This window comes from Hemicordylus capensis, chromosome 1 (genome assembly GCF_027244095.1).
Source record: "Hemicordylus capensis ecotype Gifberg chromosome 1, rHemCap1.1.pri, whole genome shotgun sequence".
Taxonomy (NCBI): domain Eukaryota; kingdom Metazoa; phylum Chordata; class Lepidosauria; order Squamata; family Cordylidae; genus Hemicordylus; species Hemicordylus capensis.
This window is the reverse complement of record NC_069657.1, coordinates 445,019,324-445,041,816: the sequence shown is the minus strand read 5'-3', so window position 1 is coordinate 445,041,816 and position 22,493 is coordinate 445,019,324. Positions and strand designations below refer to the sequence as shown.

The 22,493-nt window shown below is 46.5% G+C and overlaps 2 protein-coding genes across 8 annotated transcripts in view; one reads left to right on the top strand and one right to left on the bottom strand.

Annotated features, from left to right (window-relative positions):
* FANCL (FA complementation group L) overlaps positions 1-20,741 on the top strand; it is a 60,690-nt gene extending 39,949 nt beyond the window's left edge. For all 3 annotated transcript variants that reach the window (XM_053246594.1, XM_053246584.1, XM_053246604.1), the window contains 7 exons: positions 7,908-8,058; positions 10,299-10,382; positions 16,956-17,001; positions 17,082-17,163; positions 17,750-17,866; positions 19,414-19,485; positions 20,291-20,741. In XM_053246594.1, coding sequence (XP_053102569.1) covers positions 7,908-8,058; positions 10,299-10,382; positions 16,956-17,001; positions 17,082-17,163; positions 17,750-17,866; positions 19,414-19,485; positions 20,291-20,326 — 588 coding nt within the window. In that variant the 3' untranslated portion in view covers positions 20,327-20,741. The remainder of the gene's footprint in view (positions 1-7,907; positions 8,059-10,298; positions 10,383-16,955; positions 17,002-17,081; positions 17,164-17,749; positions 17,867-19,413; positions 19,486-20,290) is intronic.
* The window catches only part of VRK2 (VRK serine/threonine kinase 2), a 90,300-nt gene continuing 88,025 nt past the window's right edge, over positions 20,219-22,493 (bottom strand). For 2 of the 5 annotated variants that reach the window (XM_053246524.1, XM_053246561.1), the window contains 2 exons: positions 21,499-21,592; positions 20,219-20,672 (listed from right to left, as the gene is read on the bottom strand). In XM_053246524.1, coding sequence (XP_053102499.1) covers positions 20,385-20,672; positions 21,499-21,592 — 382 coding nt within the window. In that variant the 3' untranslated portion in view covers positions 20,219-20,384. The remainder of the gene's footprint in view (positions 20,673-21,498; positions 21,593-22,493) is intronic. The other 3 variants (XM_053246541.1, XM_053246531.1, XM_053246550.1) reach the window with 3 other exon arrangements.

The following is a 22,493-nucleotide window of genomic DNA, read 5'->3' as shown; positions in this document are numbered from 1 at the left end:
AATTTCTGGTATTTCAGATAACTAATGAGTTGAAGATCTTGAAATGCAAACTGTTGTGAGGATGATCTCAAATAAATATTGTATGTTACTAGCGTTTTTACTTATTCAACATTACAGAACCCATTTTCTTCAACGTGGTCTCTGTCTTCTACACAAATGGGCTCTGCGTCTGCGCAGAGACCTTGTCAGAATCTAACAAGCTCAATTATCCTGTTTGGGGCGGGAACCCTGCCCCCAGCTGCTATATGTGGCTGCACCACTCCTCATGCCCTCAGTCTTTCTTCATCCGCTCTTCAGTGAACATCGTGGAGTCTGCAGCTTGGCAACGAGTAGGATTCAGTTATCCCCTTGATGTTTTTTCTCCCTGCTTCTTTGTTTTCTTTATTAAATTTTATTTATTCTTCACGTAGTAGCATTTTTGTGTTTCTTGCGTTTTGTTTTTGCTGTTTCCCCCTACTTGGAGCTCCAATCCTGGCTGGGATGGAGTGTGGTGGCCGGCCAGCCTTCGGCATTTATGCCGGGCACAACGAACTTTAAAAAATGTATCCGCTCCGGATCTAAGATCCCTTGCTCCAATACTCATACCGAGTGTCTCTTGTTGTCATGGCTCAGACCTCTGAGTCAGAAGTGTCTGAGGAGGAATGGGAGGACTTGGTTGGGAGAGCAGGCTCAGAAGCACAGCAGGGGGATTTGGCTGTGAGAACAAATGCTGAAGCTGAGCGGGGTCGGCAACAGACAGGGGAATCTGGACAGCTGACAGAGATGAGGGTTGAGGAGTCTGATCAGGAGGAAGCTGGAATTTCACCTGTGTTAAGACGCCTCAAGAGAAAGGCTCAGTGGGAGACACGCAGGTGCAAGATCTCACAGGAGAGGCAATAGAAATGCTGAGTTAGGAAAGCCTGATTGGCTGCTGATTATCTTGAGCCCTATATCAAGCCAACGTGGTTTCTAAGTCAGCACTGTCAGCAACTTTGCCTTTTTTCGCAGACAGTGTCCTCGTATTTGTACTTTCTCAGTCTTCCCTGTTTCAGCCTGTCCTTGTTCTGTTCTTCCTTGCTCCGTTATTTCAGTTATTGTAGAGGGGTGTACCTAGTTTAGTTTCAAGGGACTTTCTTTTGTTTATAATACTTTATCTTGAGAGTCATTCTTTGCTTTCATTCGTGCAGCTAAGCTGCTTCTCTTAGCTAGAGAACTTTATTTTGACTCACACAAATAGAGCTGAAGGGATCGTAAATCCTGTCAGGTCAGCTGTGGCAACAGATTTCCAAAACTTGTGCTTGGGGGAATCCCACATTGTCAAGAACTGTTTTCATTGCCAGAAATTCATGAAGCAGGTTCGCAAAAATAGGGCTTCTCGCTTGAGTGCAGATCTGGCTCTCAGTTCCTTGGAAGCCTTGTCGCTGAAACGGTCAGTGAAGATGACTTCGTCAGTGCAGTTGGAGTGTGCAGTGTCTGCTCCTGCAGAGTCCAAAAACCCAGCCTCGACACCGGTTTTGACGCCCTCGGCTGCTCAGCCATCAGCAACTTCGAGTGAGCCCACATGCTCAGAAGATCTTCCTCAGCGCCTACGGTACCGAAGTCCTCCCTGGATCGGTACCAAAGTTGAAAAAGAAGAAGCTGAAATTGCATTGGGACTTGCCAGAAGGTTGTCACCTCCCTCCTATACCTAAGAAGAAAGTGGAGGAAGTTTCTACATTGGAGGCCCCAGCGGCCAAGAAGACTAAAGTGGCCTCGGATCATACTGTGCACAGATCTGTATCAATGCGGTCTAGCTCGCCTGTGGTGCTGGAATCGCTCGATATGACCCACAATCGAACTTGGTTGAGTAGAGAACTTTCGGTGGCAACGGAGGAACCAGGGTATGCTTCATTGGAGGAGACATATTCGCTGACCAAGCCTGCAGAAGATGCCTCCTAGCTGCCTAGGAGACGGTCGCCTCCCTCAGGCCCAACAAGAGTTTGTTCCTCTTAAAGACCACAGGACCCATTGGGAACCAGAAGATCACCCCTCAACTTACAGACAGGACTGATCCTGGGACCGGTGTGACCAGCCTTATCAAGATTGATACCAGGCGCCAGAGTATTGCTCCCCATTAAGCACAGTTGAACCATCTTACAATGATTGGCACCCGGACTCCGACTCGTGCGATCGATACCAGATGGACTACCCATCTGACTATTCTGATTATGCTTGCTCCCACTATGGGCCCCGCTACTCGGAGGACCTTGCATATGGGGAAACCTCTAGCGAGCAAGGGTTGGCGTGGACCCCCCCCCACATTTGGAAGGGAGACTGTGTTCCAGCTCACCACAATGCTCCTCGAGGGACTGTGCAGAGCGTCATGAACCTCCCCCTTTGGTTCCAGTGATACTTCAGGCCACCTTGTCTTCCCAGGTGCCGCCAACGGGACTTGCCGCTTCAGTACCGGACAATCAGGGTAGCAAGCTGAATCCCCCTTAGGGTGCGACGCCCGTGGCGCAAGACTCACTAGCCCCACTGGAGCCAGAATATGAGAACTATGATAGCTCACAAGACTCTGAGATTGTTTCTCTGGGATTGTCCTCGTGTGATGTCCAGTCGGACTAGAAACCGGTCTCCCCGTCAGAGGACCTCTAACTGTACACGGTGTATGTGTTGCAAATGGCTTCAGCCCTGGGCGTGAATCTGGGGAACCAACAGAAAGGGTTGCTGGACCCGTTGTTCAGCTTTATCATTTCCGATGCCAAGGTACCGGCCACTTTGTCCCTGAACCCGGCATTATTGAAAATCATTCGGGGTTACTGGGAAAAGTCGACAATGCTTTCCCAGTCTAACAGGCATCTAGAAAATTTCTATAGAGTGCAGTTGGACAATGATACATCCTTTCTGAAGAACCACCCCACCACGAATTCAATCGTCGTGGAGGCATCCTTGCAACGAACAAGGGGACACAGCCAGTCGGCTCCCAGTGACAAAGAAGGCAGAAAGTTGGACTCTTTTGGGAGGCGACTTTACTACACCTATGCCCTACATTTGTGGGTGGCCAATTATCAGGCTTATAATGCCCGATATAATCAATTTTTTTGTGGGAGAAGGTGAGTCCCTTTCTGGATATCCTCCCACAAGACAAGAGGGTTCCAGCCAAATCTTTTGCCTGTGAGGCTATTCAAGTGGCCAAGCAAGAACTTTATTTGGCCCAACATTCAGTGTAATGCATGGCTAGAGTGATGGCCACATGAATGGCGCTCAGACGATACGCTTGGTTGCGGTCATTGGGGCTGCACTATGAGGCTCGGGCTAGGGTTGAGGACCTGCTATTCAAGGGCTCTAGCCTCTTCTCGGAGCGGGCAGATTATACGCTCCAAAAGGTACAGAAATTGAGGAGCACAGCGTGCTCCATGTCATATGTTTCACCGACTAGCAAGACACAGAGGACTGCTAAGTGGTCACCTTATCAGCCGAGGAAGGCACCATCCCAGCAACAGTCACTTTCGGAATGGTCCTTTTGTGGCAACAAGTTCCAACCACAATACAAGTAGAGTGGCTAGCCCAGTAAATAGGCTTTTCAAAAACAGCGCCCTAATATTCCCCAGAAGAAACAATGACTCGGGGCGCCTGGCCCCTTGGCGAGCTGGGACAAAGTGACTACAGACCAGTGGGTCCTCACGGTTATACACCTGGGCTATGCCGTAGAGCTTTGTAGGCTATGACTGGTGTCCAGGGTTGTGGAGACTCCTTGCACCCTAGAGATTGATCAAGAGGTCGCTGCTCTTCTGGAAAAAGACGTGATTGAGAACGTTGCCAACCCCGGCAGCCCCAGGTTCTATTCTCTGAACTTTCTGGTGCCAAAACCAGATGGTGGTCTGCGCCCTATACTAGACTTCACGGCCCTGAACAAACATTTGGTCTACAAATGGTTCAAAATGCTCTCGGTACTGACCATTATGACCTATCTAGACAAAAACATGTGATCTCCCAGGACTTGAAGGATGCATGCTATCACATGTCCATACGCCCTCAGCACCACCACTTCCTGCGATTTAAGATGGGGAGGATCCCCCATCAATTCAAGGCCTTGCCGTTAAGCCTTACGACCGCACCATGGGTCTTTACGAAATGTCTGGCCCCGGTGGTGGCATTCCTGCAGGAACAGGGCTTACAGTGCTACCATTTCTAGATGAATGGCTCATCATGGCGAGTATCAGGCGTGTGGTACTGGAAGCTCTCAAGATCATGATGGATACCCTGCAGGAGTTGGGGTTCCAGATAAACTACAAAAAATCTCAGCTGGAGCCCACTCGTTGAATTCAGTTCATTGGGCTGATATTCAGCATGATCTTGGAAAAGGTCTTCCTTCCAAAGGGCCGCATAATTACTCTTTGGAGATTCGCAAATGTTTTTCTAGCCGGTGGCGCACAGACTATGCGTTCCATACAGTGCCTGTTGGGTCACATGGCATAGAATACATATGTTCTACGTCAAGCGCATCTACGAATGTGCGTCATTCAGAGATGGTTTTTGGACATGTTCGATCCCCTTCAGGATCTGGGCCATCTCACACGCACACCCCCTCCTTCGGTTTGGGAGGCAGCGGAGTGGTGGACAGAGTTTCAGCAACTGAGTGTCGGTACTCCCTTTCAAGCCCCTGCAGCCCGGTGGGTGGTCACAATGGATGCATCGGAGCTCGGTTGGGGAGCACACCTGGAAGGGCTTCATCTGAGTAGACACTGGTCCCCGAAGGAGAAGTCTCAACACATACATTATCTGGAGCTGTTGGCCATTTTCAACGCTCTCAAAGGCTTCTTGCCTCTAATTGGGGGTCATTCAGTGCTAATACAGACACAGTACAATGGCAAAAGCCTATGTCAATCGACAGGGCGGCACATCCTCATGGAGCCTGCTGTTTTTGGCACTGGACCAATGGCATTGCTAATTGCATTGGTGCGTGGCACATGCGGTGTTGCCTCAGGCAGTACATATTCAGGGTGCATTGAATGTCCAGATGGACACTCTGAGCAGAATGACAGTGGTCTCCCACGAGTGGGCATTGCATTAAGGTGTTCTGAGGGACATATTTGTACATTGGGGGGGGGGTCCCAACTCTAGACTTATTTGCTTCCCAGGACAACACACAGTGTGCCCTCTACTGTTCCAGTGGAGTCGAGGGCTCTCTGGGCGATGCCTTCGTCCTGTCTTGGACGGGTCCTCTCCTCTATGTGTTTCCTCTGTTTCCCCTCATTCCGAGGGTCCTGCACAAACTGAAGGTGGACTGGGCCAGGACAATCCTAATAGCCCCATGGTGGCCCAGGAGGCCTTGGTTTCCGACCCTGATGTGCTTGGTGAGGAACTGGCAACGCCTGCCCGTCCTGCCGGATCTGCTGTCTCAGAAACAGGGATGGGGGCACCACCCAGATGTTCGGTCCCTCCATCTGACTGCATGTCAGGTCCTGCCGACGTCCCTTTGAGACTTAAGGAAGTTTTGGTTGCTGCTAGAAAGCAGTCCACATGGAAGTCAAATGGTCATAAGTTGACTCGTTTTGCTTCTTTCACTTCCCTGCATGGGTTTGATGCCTTTGATCCATCTGTACAGGATATTTGTAATTATCTATTGTCCATTAAGGAATCTGGTTTAAAACTTTCCTCCCTTAAGGTGTATTTGGCTGCCATTGTGGCACATTCCCCCTCTGACTGGACTTCGTGGTTTAAGGATCCGGTGGTAAAGAGTTTTCTAAAAGATTTAATTTGATTTTATTTCTTTAACATATTTTTATACCACCCAAAACTTAACACACGTTCCCTGATAATCTGGTTATGTCACTGGCTTGGGACCTGTCAGTAGCCTTAACTGGTCTACTGCGGCCGCCGTTTGAGCCTTTGGCTTCAATTGATCCACGTCTCCTGACCTGGAAGGTCGCCTTTTTGGTGGCCATTAGCTCCGCCAGGAGGGTGAGTGCATTAAGGGCCCTGAGGGCTGACCAGCCGTACCTTCAGTTCCATAAGGACAAGGTTGTACTCAGGACAGATGTCAGGTTTCTGCCCAAAGTGGTGTCTATGTTTGTCCCCGCTCACTTTGCCTGCGTTTTTTCCAAATCCTTTATTGGATGCAGAAAAGAGGTTACACTGTTTAGACGTTTGAAGGGCATGATCCTTTACGTTAAGAGGCCTCCTGAGTGGAGAAAATCTCCCTCTTTATTTGTTCTTTATGATGGGCCCTGTAAAGGTCTCAAAGTCTCAGCCCAATCCATGTCTTGGTGGATAGTTTCCACAATTGAACTTTGTTATCAATTGGCTCATAAACAGTTGCCAGCAACAGTTAAGACACACTCTGTTAGATCTGTGGCGGCCTCTGTGGCCTTTGATCGTGCGGTCCCGTTGGACGCTATATGTCAGGCAGCTACTTGGGCTTTGCCTCATTCATTTATTTGTCATTATGCAATTGATACCAGGGCACAGAATGATGCTGTATCTGGCAGGAGTGTCCTGCAATCTATTTTCAGTTAATGTACTTGTTTCTACAACAGAGAATTCTGGCAGATTATATTTGCTTCTGTGCTTTCCTCCTCGGGTGCTTGCTTGTTATGCACCCATTTGTGTAGAAGACAGAGACCACGTCAAAGAACTACAGGTTACTCACCTGTAACGTTGGTTCTTCTACTGGTCATCTGTACTTCTACACGCCCTCCCATCCTCCCTGACGTGTTCACTGAAGCTGCACTCTATGACTGAAGGGATGAGGAGTGGTCCAGCTGCATATAGCGGCTGGGGTCGGGGTTCCCACCCTAAACAGAAGAACTGAGCTTGTTAGATTCCGACGAGGTCTCTGCGCAGGTGCATAGCCCATTTGTGTAGAAGTACAGATGACCACTAGTGGTGTGCCCGAACCGGTCCGGCGGCCATTCCAAAGAATGGCCGAACTGCCGGACCGGTTCGGACTGGGCTGGTTCGGGTCCGGGTGGGGGGTATATCTTTAAGGGCGGGGAGGGCTTGCTTAGCCCTCCCGCCTCCTTGCCCCCGCCAGCGCCCGTATTTAACATTATAGGGGCGCTGGAAACCAGCCGCCCCCCCCCCCCGCCACCGCCGCGAAATCACTCTTAAAAACATCCAGCCCTCCCTCCCTCCCAGCTAGCTGCCCGCCCGCCCCCCCACCCACGCACCCAGTCGCTCACCCGGTCGGTAGATACTAAGCGAGAGGAGCTCCGGCACAGAGCTCCTCTCGCTAGGAAGGCCTCCGGGAGAATGGTGGCTTGCGCGCGCCGCAAACCACGCCGTTCTCCGGAGGCCCGGTCTACCCGCCGGGGGTAAGAAGGGGCAGCTAGCTGGGAGGGAGGGAGGGCTGGATGTTTTTAAGAGTGATTTCGCGGCGGCGGCGGTGGCGGGGGGGGCGGCTGGTTTCCAGCGCCCCTATAATGTTAAATACGGGCGCTGGCGGGGGCAAGGAGGCGGGAGGGCTAAGCAAGCCCTCCCCGCCCTAAAAACAAGGCCCCCCTTCGGTGCCGGTCCGGACTTCTCCGGACCGTGCACATCCCTAATGACCACTAGAAGAACCAACCTTACATGTGAGTAACCTGTATTTATTAGTGGCATAAAAAGTTATAGGCTTTTACTTTGAATGAAAAAAATATGCGAAATGTCTTGGGTTATTTCCTACTTTGAACATGGAATATTTTGGATCAGAAATACGTTTTAAAGGGAGTTTGAATTGCAAGTCTAAAAGTAGCCACAAATGTACAGAATTAGTGTGGCTCATACTTTTAAAGACTATTTGAAGAAAAAATATAGAGAAAGATCAGGTTTTTTGCCACATATTTTACAGTTAGACTTTAAAATGCTAGGACAGGCTATAATATATATATATTTTAAAAATTATTCTCTATTGCTGTTGGTAAAGTGCCATCTATAAAATTTGTTACAATTTCCTTCTCTTTTAGAGCTCCTTATTAAGCATTCATAGTCAGTTCTTGGCTGCATTAGAATCATTGAAGGAGTTTTGGAATGCTCTAGATGAAATTGATGAGAAGACCTGGGTAATTGAGCCAGAAAAACCCACACGGAGTGCCACAATGCGAAGAATTGCAGTTGGTAAGAAGAATAAAAAGCATAATTTTGTGTTGACTCCAAGTTAATAGAGATTTAAAAAACAGAAAAGCAAAAAATTATGTTCATGTTTAAATGCTGTTGTAAACAGTATGCATTGATGAATAGCAGTTATTAAATCTAATATGGTTCTTGAGCAGTTTAGTATCAAATAATGTTTAGATTGTGAGTTCCTCAAGGCAGGGACTCTTTTCCTCACATGTAAACTGCCATATACACCTATTTCATTAATAGGTGGTCACTCCATTGATTAAATTTGCTTATAAGTAAAACAATAGCTCTGAAAAAACAGGCTTCTCTGTTCTTAGTAGAGTTGTGCATGAATAGGATTTTGTGATTCTGTTCGAACTTGAATCGCTAAATACTTGAATCGATTTGTTGAAACAGCGGCCTCTCAACATATCAGCTCAAAACAATTTAAGTTATTTGTCCATAGGGAATAATGGGGAACTCAAATCACCCATTGTTCCCCATGGGTAGGTCCTAGGGACATCAAGGTGGGTTGGGTGGTAGGGCATGATGGGCTACCTACCACCCAACCCACAATGGAAATGGGCAAGCAGGTGATTTTAAATAAATTTTTAACATTTCCCCAAACTCCCCATAGAATCATTTGCCAGTCAGGCATCCACCCACCCTCAAAATAAAACAAAAAACAAACAAACCCCCCTGCCCCCCCAAAAGGGAAACAGAATTCAACACACCAACCTACAGAAATAAACAATGATTTGCTATGGCACATAGCAGCAGCAAAGGTGCAGCTTGGGGCTGCAATAAAATAAAATATCAGCACAGCACCCCAGTTATTAAAGCCACTGTGGGCTGGCTACAAGTAAGAAGGGGGGCAATCAAAATTAAAAAAATTCAAAGTGGCAGCACCCAGATAAAGCCACTGGGGCTGCTAGTACAATTAAAATTAAAAATAGAAATAGAAATAAAATAAACAAGGAAAGTTTGCAAGGAAAGCAAAAACAGATGAACTACAGGCCACCACCAGTGGTGAGCTGCTGCTTCTCTCTCTGATCCTTCTCTCCTAAGGCACAAAGTGTCTGTCTCTCTGGCTCGAAGCTGTCCCCTTAAATACATTTTGAAAATCCCTCAAGCTCCCCCCCAGCCAATGGGGCACAGTTGCCCATGACAGCACTTGATTTGTATGATAAGCCAACCAAGAAGCAAGGAGCTCTTAAGCCAACTGGAAGCCAATGCCAGAAAACCAATCAGCAAGGGAAAACCATGGAGACAAAATGGCCGCTTGAAACGGGATCAGGAAATCGATTCGATTCAAATCAGGATCGATTCGATTTGAACTCAAATCAGGCCCTTTATTCTAAGTGTGATTCAGTTTGAGTTCGAATAACTCAAAATTGCCTGATTCAAGCTTGAATCGATTCAACTCGATTCAATTTGCACATCTCTAATGTACATCTTGATACATGCATATGTCACAGCGCAGGCGCTATCATAAAATAGTGCCTGCTGTGATTCCTCTCAAGTTATTCCTCTCATGCCTGTCGTCCATCGTTTTTCAAATATTTGCAATAAAACATGTTCTTAAAAATTCTGTTTTATTGGGAGCACCTTTTTAATCGGTTAAAATGTTTTTAATTGATTTAACTGTTGCAAGCCTGCTGCTGCTGCTGCTGCTACACTGGCTTACTTACCATGTTGTGTGCCACAGACTGTTTCTGAACTGCCCATGCTGCTGTGGGCATTTAAAAGAAGATTGGCATCATTGTGCAAGAGTAGTCCTGCACAAATGCAGAAAAATATGCAAATGCAGCTGCACAACACTATTTTCAATGGCCGTAGTGCTGTGTAGCTGTGTTTTCAATTTTTATGCGTTTGTACTCTTGCACAATGGTGTCAATTTTGTTTTAAATGCTTGCGACATTGTGGGTGGTGTGGAAACCACCCACGGGATACTGTGGGGTATGTGGGTTGCTGTAAATAAGGAATAAAGATTGAGAAGTGGAATGGAAGAAGTAAATAGAAAAGCTGCTTAGAGGTTGTGGCAGCAGTAAATATTAAACCAAGGAAAGTTCTAGTTCACACTGTAGGTTTGTTTTAGAAATGTTAGGCACGGTGTTTTGGGCTCAAAGTGTGGACTAAGGCCATTCTTATGGATTATGTTCATGTTGAGTTTAGGTGAGGAAGCATAAAGCCATATTTCTGTTGAATATTTCTATTTCTGTTGAGATATCTACAGCCATACGCATCTGTTTCAGGAAACAACGTTTCAATTAATATTGATGTAGATCCCAGACACCCAACGATGCTTCCTGAGTGTTCCTTTCTTGGAGCAGACCACGGTAGGGTGACTTCTCATAAAAACCCATGTTGTCAATTAGAGGAACTTTTCTGTCACGGTGTATATTAGCTTATGCTCACTGTAGTTAACTTTATAGGAAATTGAGTTTAGCTGTTTCAGACCACATCACTGAACTTGATTTTCAGAAAATTGCACATGTTGCTCAGGAGAACATTGAAGATTCAACATACTGCAAAACTACTTTGCATTGCTTAATGTATTGCCATCCTGATTGAAAAAGTTCATTTTAGCTGCAACAACACAGAGAGGTGTCATCTGCCCCCTGCCCCCGAGCAGCAACAGGGACTCCTCCCTCCAAGCCTCTCTTCCGACTGATCGTGGGAGCCAGTCTGCATCCCATTTTGGGCCTCTCCGAGCCTGTGCACGTGCTCAGAGAGGCCCGAAATGGGATGCACACTAGCCCCCATGGTCAGTTGGATGAGAGGCTTGAAGGGAGGAGGAGTCCCCGTTGCTGCCTCCACCACAATTCCCTGCTGCTGCAAGTGCCTAACGGCAATTTGAAAAAGCAAAATATGCCGCTGCCTCTATGCAATCCCTGCCATTGTTGCTGCTGCCTCTGCTGTCATCTGCAGTGATTTTAGCAGGTAAAATGTGCCACCTCTGCCATGATCCCACTGTCCTCCACGGCAGCTTTTAAGGGTTAAGTGCTGCCTCCTTTCCCTTTGCCCCCTCCAACCCAAGCCCTTTACTTGCAAAGGGGAATCCTTGCCAGATTCCCCTTTACAAGTATGGTCGTGGTTGATCCCTGAACCATGGATACATTCGTATTCCCCCCACGTATGCCGAGATGGGCTGCCTATTCCCTGATTGCCTATATACATTACACTAAAATAACCAGTCTTCAAAATAGATCTTAAATATACAGCATCTTTGAGACTCCCCCCTCCCCTCCCCTTGGCTTTTCAGTGCTGTGTCATTCCTCCCCCCACTCTCCCATGTTTAACCCCCATGTCCAGGTCTGTGTTGGCTTTCCTGGATTCTCCTGTTGGCTGGGGGGAGATATCAGGGTCCTCCTGCTGAGTTCCCCCACACCACTCTGCACTTGTGGTTGTCAGGCCATCCTGGCTTTCTGTGAGCCCAGGCTCTCCTACGACTTTAGCAAGAGAGCATACTTGGGATCACCTAACATAGATTAGCTATGCCTTGACTAGTGAAGAGATCTTATGGATGTTTCTTTATAATTTTAAAAAATTGGGGGATTGCAGGAATTGTAGTAAAAAGAACCAAAAAGATATGCATGGCTACACCAGGCTGAACGCGACCCACCCCAGCCCCAGGAGAAGCTCAGGGTTTAGGACCTCCTGAGGGAAAGCCATCTTTCCTATTCACTGGTACTGTTTTTCTCAGGGGGAAGTTAAGTGTTCCTAGAATTCCAGCTGTTCCATGAAGCTGAAGCAACATTGTGATGTAGGGATAGGGCCTCTTCTCTTTCCTTTTCTCTTTTACACCCAACTCCACTTGAGTCGTGTATGCCAGTTCAGCAGCATTGGAGTTTTTGCCACTGTTGTTTCTTGTTTGTGATAAAACATCGTTGCTTGTTTTTGATAAGATAACGAGAATTATAGCAGAAGGGGCAAATTATATTGGATGCTCTTTAGCAGCAATGTGCACAGACTGTTTTTGGCGGTTTGGTCCGAATTTGGATCCTCAAACCAGTTAACCAGTTCAGGCCGGGCTTGATTAGGGCAGTGACTGAAGGGTGAGGGTGGTGCCAAGGGGTGGGGGATCTTGCGCAGAAGCCAGGTTACTACTGGAGCTGCGCCACCACCACGCGCGGGCTACTGGTGGGAGCTGCTGCTAAGCTTCAGTACAATCAGTAAGACGGGGCCATCTCCTTTACTTTTAAAAGATCTCTCATCCCTCAATCACTGCCCTAATCGAGCCTGGCTCAAACCAGCCTGCCATGAACCGGGTTTGGTTCAGTTCAATCACAGACTGGCCCCCTTTCCTAGAGGCTGGTCCGGTTCATGATCAAACCATTCAAACCGGCCCAAGTCACAGTGGCCCTGTTCACTTCAAACTGTTAATGCACATCCCTACTCTTTAGTTGACATAATTTAGCAGCATTATGATACAAAATCCAGATGGTGCACATACTTAAATGCCCAATCAAGGCAGCATTTTTTATTTGGTGATTTCAGTTTCCACCAGGCAGATACATTAATCTGATTACATAATATGTCAACAGTTGCATGCCCCCAGAAAGCATCGCAGCTTCTGCAAATGTGCCTATAACCGTGGTATGGACATGCCATTCTCACACCCATCACCCATTCTCACACCCATCACATAAATCCTGCTGAAGACACGCTGGTGGTGTGGCCGGAATCCGGCCGCCAAAGGGGGCCAGCCTTTGGGGCCGGGCCTTCGGGGGTGGGACTGAGGGCTGGGGGATGGTTCTTTTGTGGGTGGGTGGAGTTTTTTGGGACATGTGCTGTTTTTATTGCCCTGAGTTGTGCCAGGCCTAGTTGATAAGATGTGTTTGGGCTCTCCTGAGGGGGATGATGCAGGGGGTGCGCCTGGCAGCCTTGGGGCAGCTATTGCTGTAGTGGTGGGGAATAGAAGAATTGGCGCTGGCAGAACAGCTCGCCGTTACAGGGGAAGAGAAATTAGTAATCTAGTAACTATTTCTACTTCCAACTGTTCTGACAACTCTCAGGCCTTGGGGAGCAGCACCAACTACCCACAGAGCCTGACCTTGCTCCTTTGTAATGCCAGGTCAGTTCAAAAAAAGCCCGAAATTGTTCATGATCTGATCATGGATGAGGGAGCTGACCTGGCATGTATAACTGAGACCTGGTTGGGGGAAGCGAGTGGCCCAGTGTGGGCTCAGCTTCTCCCTCCAGGTTAATCTGTTGTGGAGCAGGTTAGGGGAAGTGGGCGGGGGGGTGGGGTGGAGTGGCTGTGGTCCATAAAAATACTATCTCCCTTCCCAGGGCCCCTGTGAGACAGTTGACCTATATTGAGTGTGTATTCTTCAGGCTGGGAACTAGGGGTAGATTGGGGATTCTGTTGGTGTACCGTTCACCCCACTGCCCAACTGACTCCCTAACTGAGCTGGTCGTGGAGTTGGTGTTGGAGTCCCCCAGGCTTTTGGTGCTGGGGGACTTCAATATCCACTTTGGGACTGGCTTGTCTGGTGCGGCTCAGGAGTTCATAGCGGCCATGACAACTCTGGGCCTATCCCAATTAATTTTTGAACCAACTCATGTTGCCGGCCACACACTGGATTTGGTCTTCTGTTCGGATCAGGGGGGTGTTCCGTGGGTGGGGAATCCGGTGGTTACCCCATTGTCATGGACGGATCACTACCTGGTTAAAGTTGGTATCACGGTCACAATCCACCCCTGCAGGGGTGATGGACCTATTAGGATGGTCCGCCCAAAAAGGCTGCTGGACCCAGCAGGTTTCCAAAAGGCCTTGAAGGGTTTCGATGTTGGTGCGGGCAGTTATTCTGTCGATGCCCTGGTGGAAACATGGAATAGAGAACTCACCAGGGCAGTAGATATTATCGCTCCTAAGCGTCCCTCCAGGCCTGCTTCTAAGATGGCCCCCTGGTACACGGAGAAGTTGCAGGGGATGAAGCAGCTTGGTAGGTGACTGGAACGCAAGTGGAGGAGAACTCGGCTCGAATCTGACAGGATGCAGCATAGAACCCATTTGAAGACCTATGCAATGGCAGTGCGCGCAGCTAAAAAGCGTTTTTGGTTGGCGTGCATTGCGTCTGCCAGTTCACGTACGGCAGAGTTATCCAGGGTGGTGAGGAGTATAATCTCTGCTCCTTCTGCCTCAAATCAGCTCCCAGAGACACTCTGCTGTGACGCCTTTAGTGGGTTCTTTGCGAATAAAATCTCCTGTATTCAGGCCAACTTGGACTCCACTATTTCTGCAGGGTCTGTGAGGGAGGTATCCAGCAATCCCTCTTGCAATGTTAGGTTGCATCGGTTTCAATCTGTGACTCCTGATGACATGGACAAGCTGCTTGGAGCGGTACGGCCTACCACTTGTTCTCTGGATGCTTGCCCGACCTGGCTGCTTCGATCTAGCAGAGAGATTGTTGGAGATGGCCTAGTTAATATCATAAATGCATTGCTGGGGGAGGGTAGGGTGCCTCCTTGTTTGAAGGAGGCAATAGTTTGACCTCTTCTGAAGAAGCCTACCCTGGATCCCTCAGCGATGGATAGTTATAGGCCAATCTCCAATCTCCCCTGGCTGGGCAAGGTAATCGAGAGGGTGGTGGCTAACCAGCTCCAGGCGGTTTTGGAGGAAACTGATTATCTAGACCCATTTCAAACTGGCTTTAGGGCTGGCTATGGGGTTGTGACAGCCTTGGTCGGCCTGATGGATGACCTTTAGCGGGGAATCGACAGAGGGAGTGTGACTCTGTTGGTCCTCTTGGATCTCTCGGCGGCGTTCGATACCATCTACCATGGTATCCTTCTGGGTCACCTGGAGGAGTTGGGAATAGGGGGCACTGCTTTGCAGTGGTTCCGTTCCTATCTCTCGGGTAGATCCCAGATGGTGGAGCTTGGTGACAGTCGCTCCTCAAAGCAGGAGCTGTTATATGGAATCCCTCAGGGCTCCATTCTGTCACCAATGCTTTTCAATATCTACATGAAACCGCTGGGTGAGGTCATCAGGAGATTTGGTGCTGGGTGTTATCAGTATGTTGATGACACCCAAATCTACTTTTCCTTTTCATCTTCAGGAAATGGCACTCACTCTTTAAATGCCTGCCTACAGGCAGTAATGGGCTGGATGAGGGAGAACAAATTGAAGCTGAATCCAAGCAAGACGGAGGTGCTCATTGTGGGGGCTCAGAATCTGAGGAGTGAGTTAGATCTCCCTGTGCTGGATGGGTTACACTCCCCCAGAAGGAGCAGGTGTGCAGCTTGGGAGTACTCCTGGACCCAGGCCTCACCCTGGTTTCTCAGGTGGAGGCCATGGCCAGGAGTGCTTTCTATCAGCTTTGGCTGATTCGACAGCTGCGTCCATTCCTTGAGGAGGATGACCTCAAAACAGTGGTGCACCAGCTGGTAACCTCCTGGCTTGATTATTGCAATGCGCTTTACGTGGGGCTGCCTTTGTACGTAGTTCGGAAACTTCAATTAGTTCAGAATGCGGCAGCCAGATTGGTCTCTGGGGTAACCCGGAGAGACCATATTACACCTATTTTGAAACAATTGCACTGGCTGCCGATATGTTTCTGGGCAAAATACAAAGTGCTGGTGATTACCTTTAAAGCCCTGAACAGCTTAGGCCCGAGTTACCTTAGAGAGCGCCTTCTTCTGTGTGATCCCCACCGCACATTAAGGTCATCTGAGGAGGTTCGTCTCCAGTTACCACCAGCTCGTCTGGTGGCGACTCAGAGGCGGGCCTTCTCTATGGCTGCTCCGGGGCTGTGGAATGCGCTCCCTGCGGAAATCTGTAATCTGAATTCTCTATTAGCCTTCAGGAGAGCCCTTAAAACGTATTTGTTTGGCCTGGCTTTCCAGGGTTTTTAAAAATTTTAACCCGATTTTGGGGCTTTTAATTACTGTAAATTGTTTAATTGCTGTTTTAAAATATTTTTAAATTGTTAATTGCTATATTGTTTTTAATTTGTTTTAGCTTTTTATTGTTTTAGTGGCTTGTTTTAATTGTGAACCGCCCTGAGCCATTTTGGAAGGGTGGTATATAAATCAAATAAATAAATAAATAAATATAGGCTTGGTGCATGCATGTGGTATGAACTGACACACCCTGTAATATGTATTAGCCTAGTAACATTGAAAGCCCACAGGTTACACTAATTGTGTGAATGCTGTTACACAAAAGTTAACTTATTATTTCCATTGGGCTGAGTCTTTTGTAATGTCACTTGCACAGTTTTTGCAGTTGTGCAACTTCCAGGCTTGCAACATTACTAGGCTGATGTACCATTGCACAGTATTTTGGTTGTCCTCGGATCCTAGAGTAAATTTGAGGGCATGATAAGTAGTATAAATACATGCACAAAGCCATTGCTTGTTGAAAACCTATTAATGGGTTTGCAATGGTCAGTACTGTAGAATACAGGATGCCTACTTGGTTGAGTGCCATTGTTGTGTAGGCTATCAAATATACAACTACTACTACTATTTATATACCACTCTTCAACAAAAGTTTCCAAAGTGGTTTCCATAGAGTAATAATAAATAAGAAGATGGCTCCCTATCCTCAAAGGGCTCAGAATCTAAACAGAAACATAAGATAGACACCAGCAACAGTCACTGGAAGTACTGTGCTGGGGGTGGATACAGCTATCCAAGGAGCTTTTTGTAGCAAAAAGCAGGGTATCAACTGAAAAATAAATAAATGTTCAAACACCGAGAATTGACTGTGTGTGTAATTGCACAGCCAGTTCTAAAACTGGCATAAAACTTTTGAATGTAACTAAACTCCTATGTGGAATATTTTATTAGCACTTACTGTTCATCCTAAAGTAACTCTCTTTCACAGTTTATTGTTAAATTTGTATAAATTCGATAAAATGCTTTTGTGTAACGTGTCAACACATTACTTTTCTTTTCAGTGGTAAACCCCTTGAAAGTCAAGCTGAACAACAACATACATCTATGGTAAGTGTGTTTGGTTATAGATTTTTAGTTGGTTGATTTTTTTTTTAAAAATGTTCATATTACCTTTTGCTCTTCTTCAGGGATCCAGAAACCAGCTTATTATCAAATTTGAAAGAGGTTTTAGAAATTGATTTTCCATCTCGAGAAACTCTGGAAAAATCTGTAAGTTGCTCTATGGTTATGTGAATCATAGACTGGCAAAAGTATAACAAGCATTTTATGGTAACTGCTGGAAAATAATAGCATTACATGTAAGCAAAGATGTCTGAAAATATCACTTGTCAAATTTTAAAAACATTTTAATACATATTTATTATATATTGGCAAGAGTGGTTTGAAATAACAAACATTGCTCTTAACAAAGTGGGAAAGAAGTTGATAAAGAATCCAAATGTGACTTAGAATGGATTAAATGCTCTCATACTTACCCTTTATTATGAGTTTGAGTCTTCATAGGTAAGTGGAAAAGCCCTAGTTGTAATCTATTGAACTTTGTGATATTTCACAGTTGATGTTTTGCTGTAAAACATGATCACCCAAGGCCTATTTTCTACAAAATAGCAACTAGATAGTTTGTGATGCTGCTCCCGCCTCAGAGCATTGGTTTTAAAAGGTACTGCCAACGCCACTGGGAACCGAACCCCCAATCCCCATTGCCCCAATGCGTCAATATTCACTGATTCCGTATCCACGGTTGTCGCTCAGAATGGAACCCCTGCAAATATCAAAGTTTTCCTGTATTCTCTAGGACTTCTCTATGGACTGTGGGATCTGTTACGCTTATCGACTTGATGGGGTTACTCCAGACCAAGTTTGTGATGACTCCCGCTGTGGCCAGCCTTTCCATCAAGCTTGTTTATATGAGGTAAAACCGTCTGAAGTGTTTCGTAAGGCATCTGTTGGGGTGTGTCTGTGTTTCTCCATACGTGGATTATGCAACTCAAAACGACAGTGAGAATCCAAGTGCTTAAAGAGTGACATAGTAGAATAAGGACCTATTCTAAATTTTTGGTAAGTCTCTTTGGGAGCTTTTTAGCTGAATAGTTCTGTATTATCCTAAAACTTGTAATAAGATGTTCATTAACTTTATTTTGCATATCACATTTCATCAAAATTCAGAAAGTAGTTTACAAAAAAAATTGAATCTAGCCAACATATTAAAAATCTAAACTGCAGCAGCTAAAAATATCTTGCGGGGTGGTGGTATCCAGCTTAAGAACATAAAAACAGCCCTACTGAATCAGACCCAAGGCCCATCTAGTCCAGTATCCTCTTTCACACAGTGGTCCACCAGATGCCACTGGGAGGAGTTGAGGGCATGCCCTCTCACTTACTCCCCTGCAACCTGCTTTTGAGGCTGGAAGTTGGTCCTCCAACTTGTAGCCGATGATAGACCTCTCCTCCATGAAGTTGACCAAACCCCTCTTAAAGCCTTAAAAGTCTTCTTCCCTTTTATGGCTTCCTTGACGGTACCTGTTAGCCATGATGGCAACCTCCTGGACTTAGTGGTACCTTTCCTCCTTTGGGGTATACAGTCTAGCTGGGCTTCTAGTATTGTGGTTTTGAGTAAACCCCATGCATTCTGGAATGAACCCTTTCAGCTTTTTTTCCACCATACTCTTCATTTTGGAGAAGTTTCCTCTTCTGAAATTCAAAACATCTGTGTTAGACTTCCTTGGTGGTCTCTCCCCGCATGTATGCTGAATTTGATCGCACTATGGTCACTGTTCCCTAAAGGGTTGATGACACTGACATCACGCACCAGGTCCACTCAGGATCAAGTCCAAAGTTGCCTTATCTCTGGTTGGTTTGAAGACCAACTGTTCTAGGGTACAGTCATTCAGTGTATCTAGAAATTTGACCTCTCTGTCATTACCTGACTGTGAATTTACCCAGTCTGTGTGTGGGTAATCGAAGTCACCCATTATTATAGCCCTGCCTCTCCTTGATGCCTCCCTGATTTTCTGCTCCAACTCCCAGTCACTGTCAGCGTTTTGATCTGGAGGGCGATAGCAGATCCCCAGTAGCATGTACCCTTTCAGGCCTTGTATTGTCACCCACAGGGTTTCTGTGGAGGACTCCAGTCCACCTAGATTTTCTAACTTGTTAGATTCTATCCCTTCTTTAACATACATTGCTACTCCTCCTTCAAGGCGCCCCTCCCTGTCCTTTTTATAGAGTTTATACCCAGGGATAACAATGTCCCACTGGTTCTCACTGTTCCACCATGTTTCTGTTATGCCCACTATATCTATTTCTGCGTTAGCAACCAAGCATTCCAGCTTATCCATCTTGGCTCAGAGGCTTCTGACAAACAAGACCTTCTGGAACTTCACCCTAGGGGTTATTTGTGCTCAAATAGCACCCAGACTTCAAGTATAGCAGATAATAAAACCTTGTGTTTCTCAACAGTGGCTACGTGGTCTCCCTTCTAGTCGACAAAGCTTTAACGTCATATTTGGTGAATGTCCATATTGTAACAAGGTAAGGGGGAATTAATGATTAAGATCCATTTTTAGGGGTGTACACAATGCATTTTGTGTTCCGTTCCAAGTTCAGAATGGAACACAAAATATGCGACAAGCTCATTCGGAACAACTGAGTGAGCCAGCTGTTCTGACGGAATGATTAAAAAATGGCAGTCTTTCTGGTCTCTGTGCATGCGCTGTGGCCATTTGCATGGTCAGCACCACCATGCAAATGGTCACCACACATGCTCAGACCAGAAAGACGTCCATTTTGAAATTCAAAATGGTGGTCTTTCCATTCCGAGCTTGGAATAGGACCCCTTTTAAAAGGACGTTCTGTTCCGAGCTCGGAACATTCTCTGCATCAATAACCACTTTATGTTCAACTTATTATTCCAAGGGGGGAAAAACCCCTTAATTTTCTTGTAACCTTGTAATTGTATATCTGTATATATTTCTCTAAGGCGTACCTGTTGCTAATCCCATGTGTGGCAGCTCTCATGAGAGTTTGCGAGCAAGCTGCTGGCAGGGGGAGAGGAAAGCACCAGCGAACAGGCTTGCGGGCGAGGCGGGAAAGATGGCGGAGGGAAGAAAGCGGCGGGAGAACTAGAGGCGCAGATGCTTTGTGCTTGGCCCAGCTAGTAGTTAAATACTCCAAACAGTGAAGTATGTTCCTAGGGGATATAATTAAGATAGTAAAAGGTAGAAGAAACCTAGCAGTCTGTTCAGTTACAAACATTAGAAAATAGTGTAAGCAAAATTCAAGAAATTTATTTTTCATATTCTAACAATACATTTCTACTTTGCAAAAATTATTCTAGCAAATCACATTGAAAATGTCTACAAAGAAAATCTGAAACTTCAAAGGATCCCTTACTACATATTTCTGCAGTCTAACCCCTGATGAAGGTGATCTCAAAGGAAAAACCAAGCAAAGAATATGAAGACAATAAGAACAGCTATGGCTATAATGTATTGTTTCAATTCTTCACTTAGTACAGGTGATGAAGTATTAGGAACAGAAGAGCTACTCTGATAGTAGCCATCTTCATTTAGTACAGGTGATGAAGTACTGCAATCAGAAAAAGAGCTAGTCCGTGTTTGATAGCAGCTTTGTTGACCAACTGGTGAATATGCAAATCCATTCCCTACGGAGTGATCTTCAATTTTCTGGAAGGTCTTGTGGAGTGGTTCTGTTCTTTCCTGAAGAAGAAGAAAGGAGAGTCCATCCTTTTAATTTGGACTTAAATAAAAGCAAACACTTACATCTGATACTCTGTATAACAGAACACAATGCTTATGTGCTCTAGCCAAGGAAACCTGGAAGGAAAGAATGTGTGGTTTCTTAAGGCCTACTCCTGGCACTAAGGCCTGTCGGGCTCTTTAGTGCCCCAATCCAGCAGCGGGGCTTTGCCTTTACCGGGGCAGAAACTAAACTACTCAGATGGCCTTTGGTGGCAATCCTCCATTCCAAGCTAGGGAAGTAGGCTGGCTTCAGTGCTCTCCCGTTGACCCAAACACAGGGCGGCTTCATGCAGCACAGCTGTGAGCAAGTAAGAGAAAACCACTGGCTCCCCGTGAGCATATCTGCTACATTTGAAGTTGGGTGGGTAACGTTGGGCAGCAGAGGGGACTAGGCATTCTCTACCCGGCATTGGCAGGCTTGCAAGACACGGAAGCAGTGGCAGAACCAGAAATGCATGCTCGCCAGGAGATGGTTGTTGTCTCCTACTTCCCTGCTGCCGTGTTGTGTGAAGCAGTCAGGAGACCGTCCCTTATGGCTGAAACTGCTTTTGCAAACATTCCTCCCCCACCCCCGTGAAAAACAGCCCCATCCCTCGCCAAGGCAGGGGGAGTCTTTGCAGAGCATGGAACAGTCACTTTGCATCTCCCTCGTGCTCAGGATCTAGAATGAGCCACATATGAACCCTCATCGGCTCCTATAAAAATTAAACTTTTGAGGGCTTCTCTGATAATTGCTCCGTATACCTGCATACCCCCAGCCTCTATTTGTACCCAAAATGTTTACCTTTGGTGCAGCCCCTACGTGTTTTGTGGGAGTGGGGCATTGGATTTTGTCCAAGCACTCTGGAAGTGAGCACACACTGACTGGTCTCTGGTAACTATAAGCAACATTGTAGCAAAGAAATGAGATGTTAAATTCAAACAGTGTCTGTGTAAAAAGCTGCTGATGTCTCCAATCTGCTTTCTGCCTTCTAGTTCTTCAACTCCGAATGCAGCTAACAGCAGAACATAGATACATCACGTCAAGTCCACACACCTCTCTTCTGCCTTCATTCCATTGTAGCTGGTAAATCTAGGCTGGCACAAAAGGGGTGTGTGTCCTCATCTACAGGAGATGCTCTGGGCCAACCACATTACATGCACTAAGTTGGGTGAGCACACAGTCTAGGTCCTTCACACAATCAAAAACTGCCTTCTACCCAAGGTTTGGGAGCTGTGTCTACTCCCAGTTTTCGGTTGTGTGGAAGCAAGGCAAGAGGAAAACCTGGGGAGACGTGATTGTGTGGAAGGAAGGTAGGAGGAAAAGCTACCCAGGTTTTCACACACAGCTCCCAAACCCGGGTAGACCACAGTTTTTGATTGGATGACATCCATCTGTGCAATTGGCAATCCATGCAATTAGTTATTTACTCATTACACCTGCCACAACACAATAATGGGCCCTATATATAGCAGCTTTCAGAGGCTTCTGCGAGGCCTGGATGAGACACAACACACAGGGCACAACTGCTCCTATGGATGTGCTGTGTGTGAGGACCAGAACTTTTTAAAAGGTTCACATGGCCACTCTGAAATATGATTGCAGCAGCTCAAAGAAAAGACTGCTGTGATGGCACCAAGCATGACAGCCCCGGCCGTCCCCTTCACACAAATAGTTATGGCATAGTAGCATATCCTCTCTCATTTTGCAGAAGAAAATATGGACACAGCTGATGGACTTTGGGACAATCCAGGAGCCTCGTGGAGTCTACAAGCCTAACTGTCCAGCTAACAAGGGCA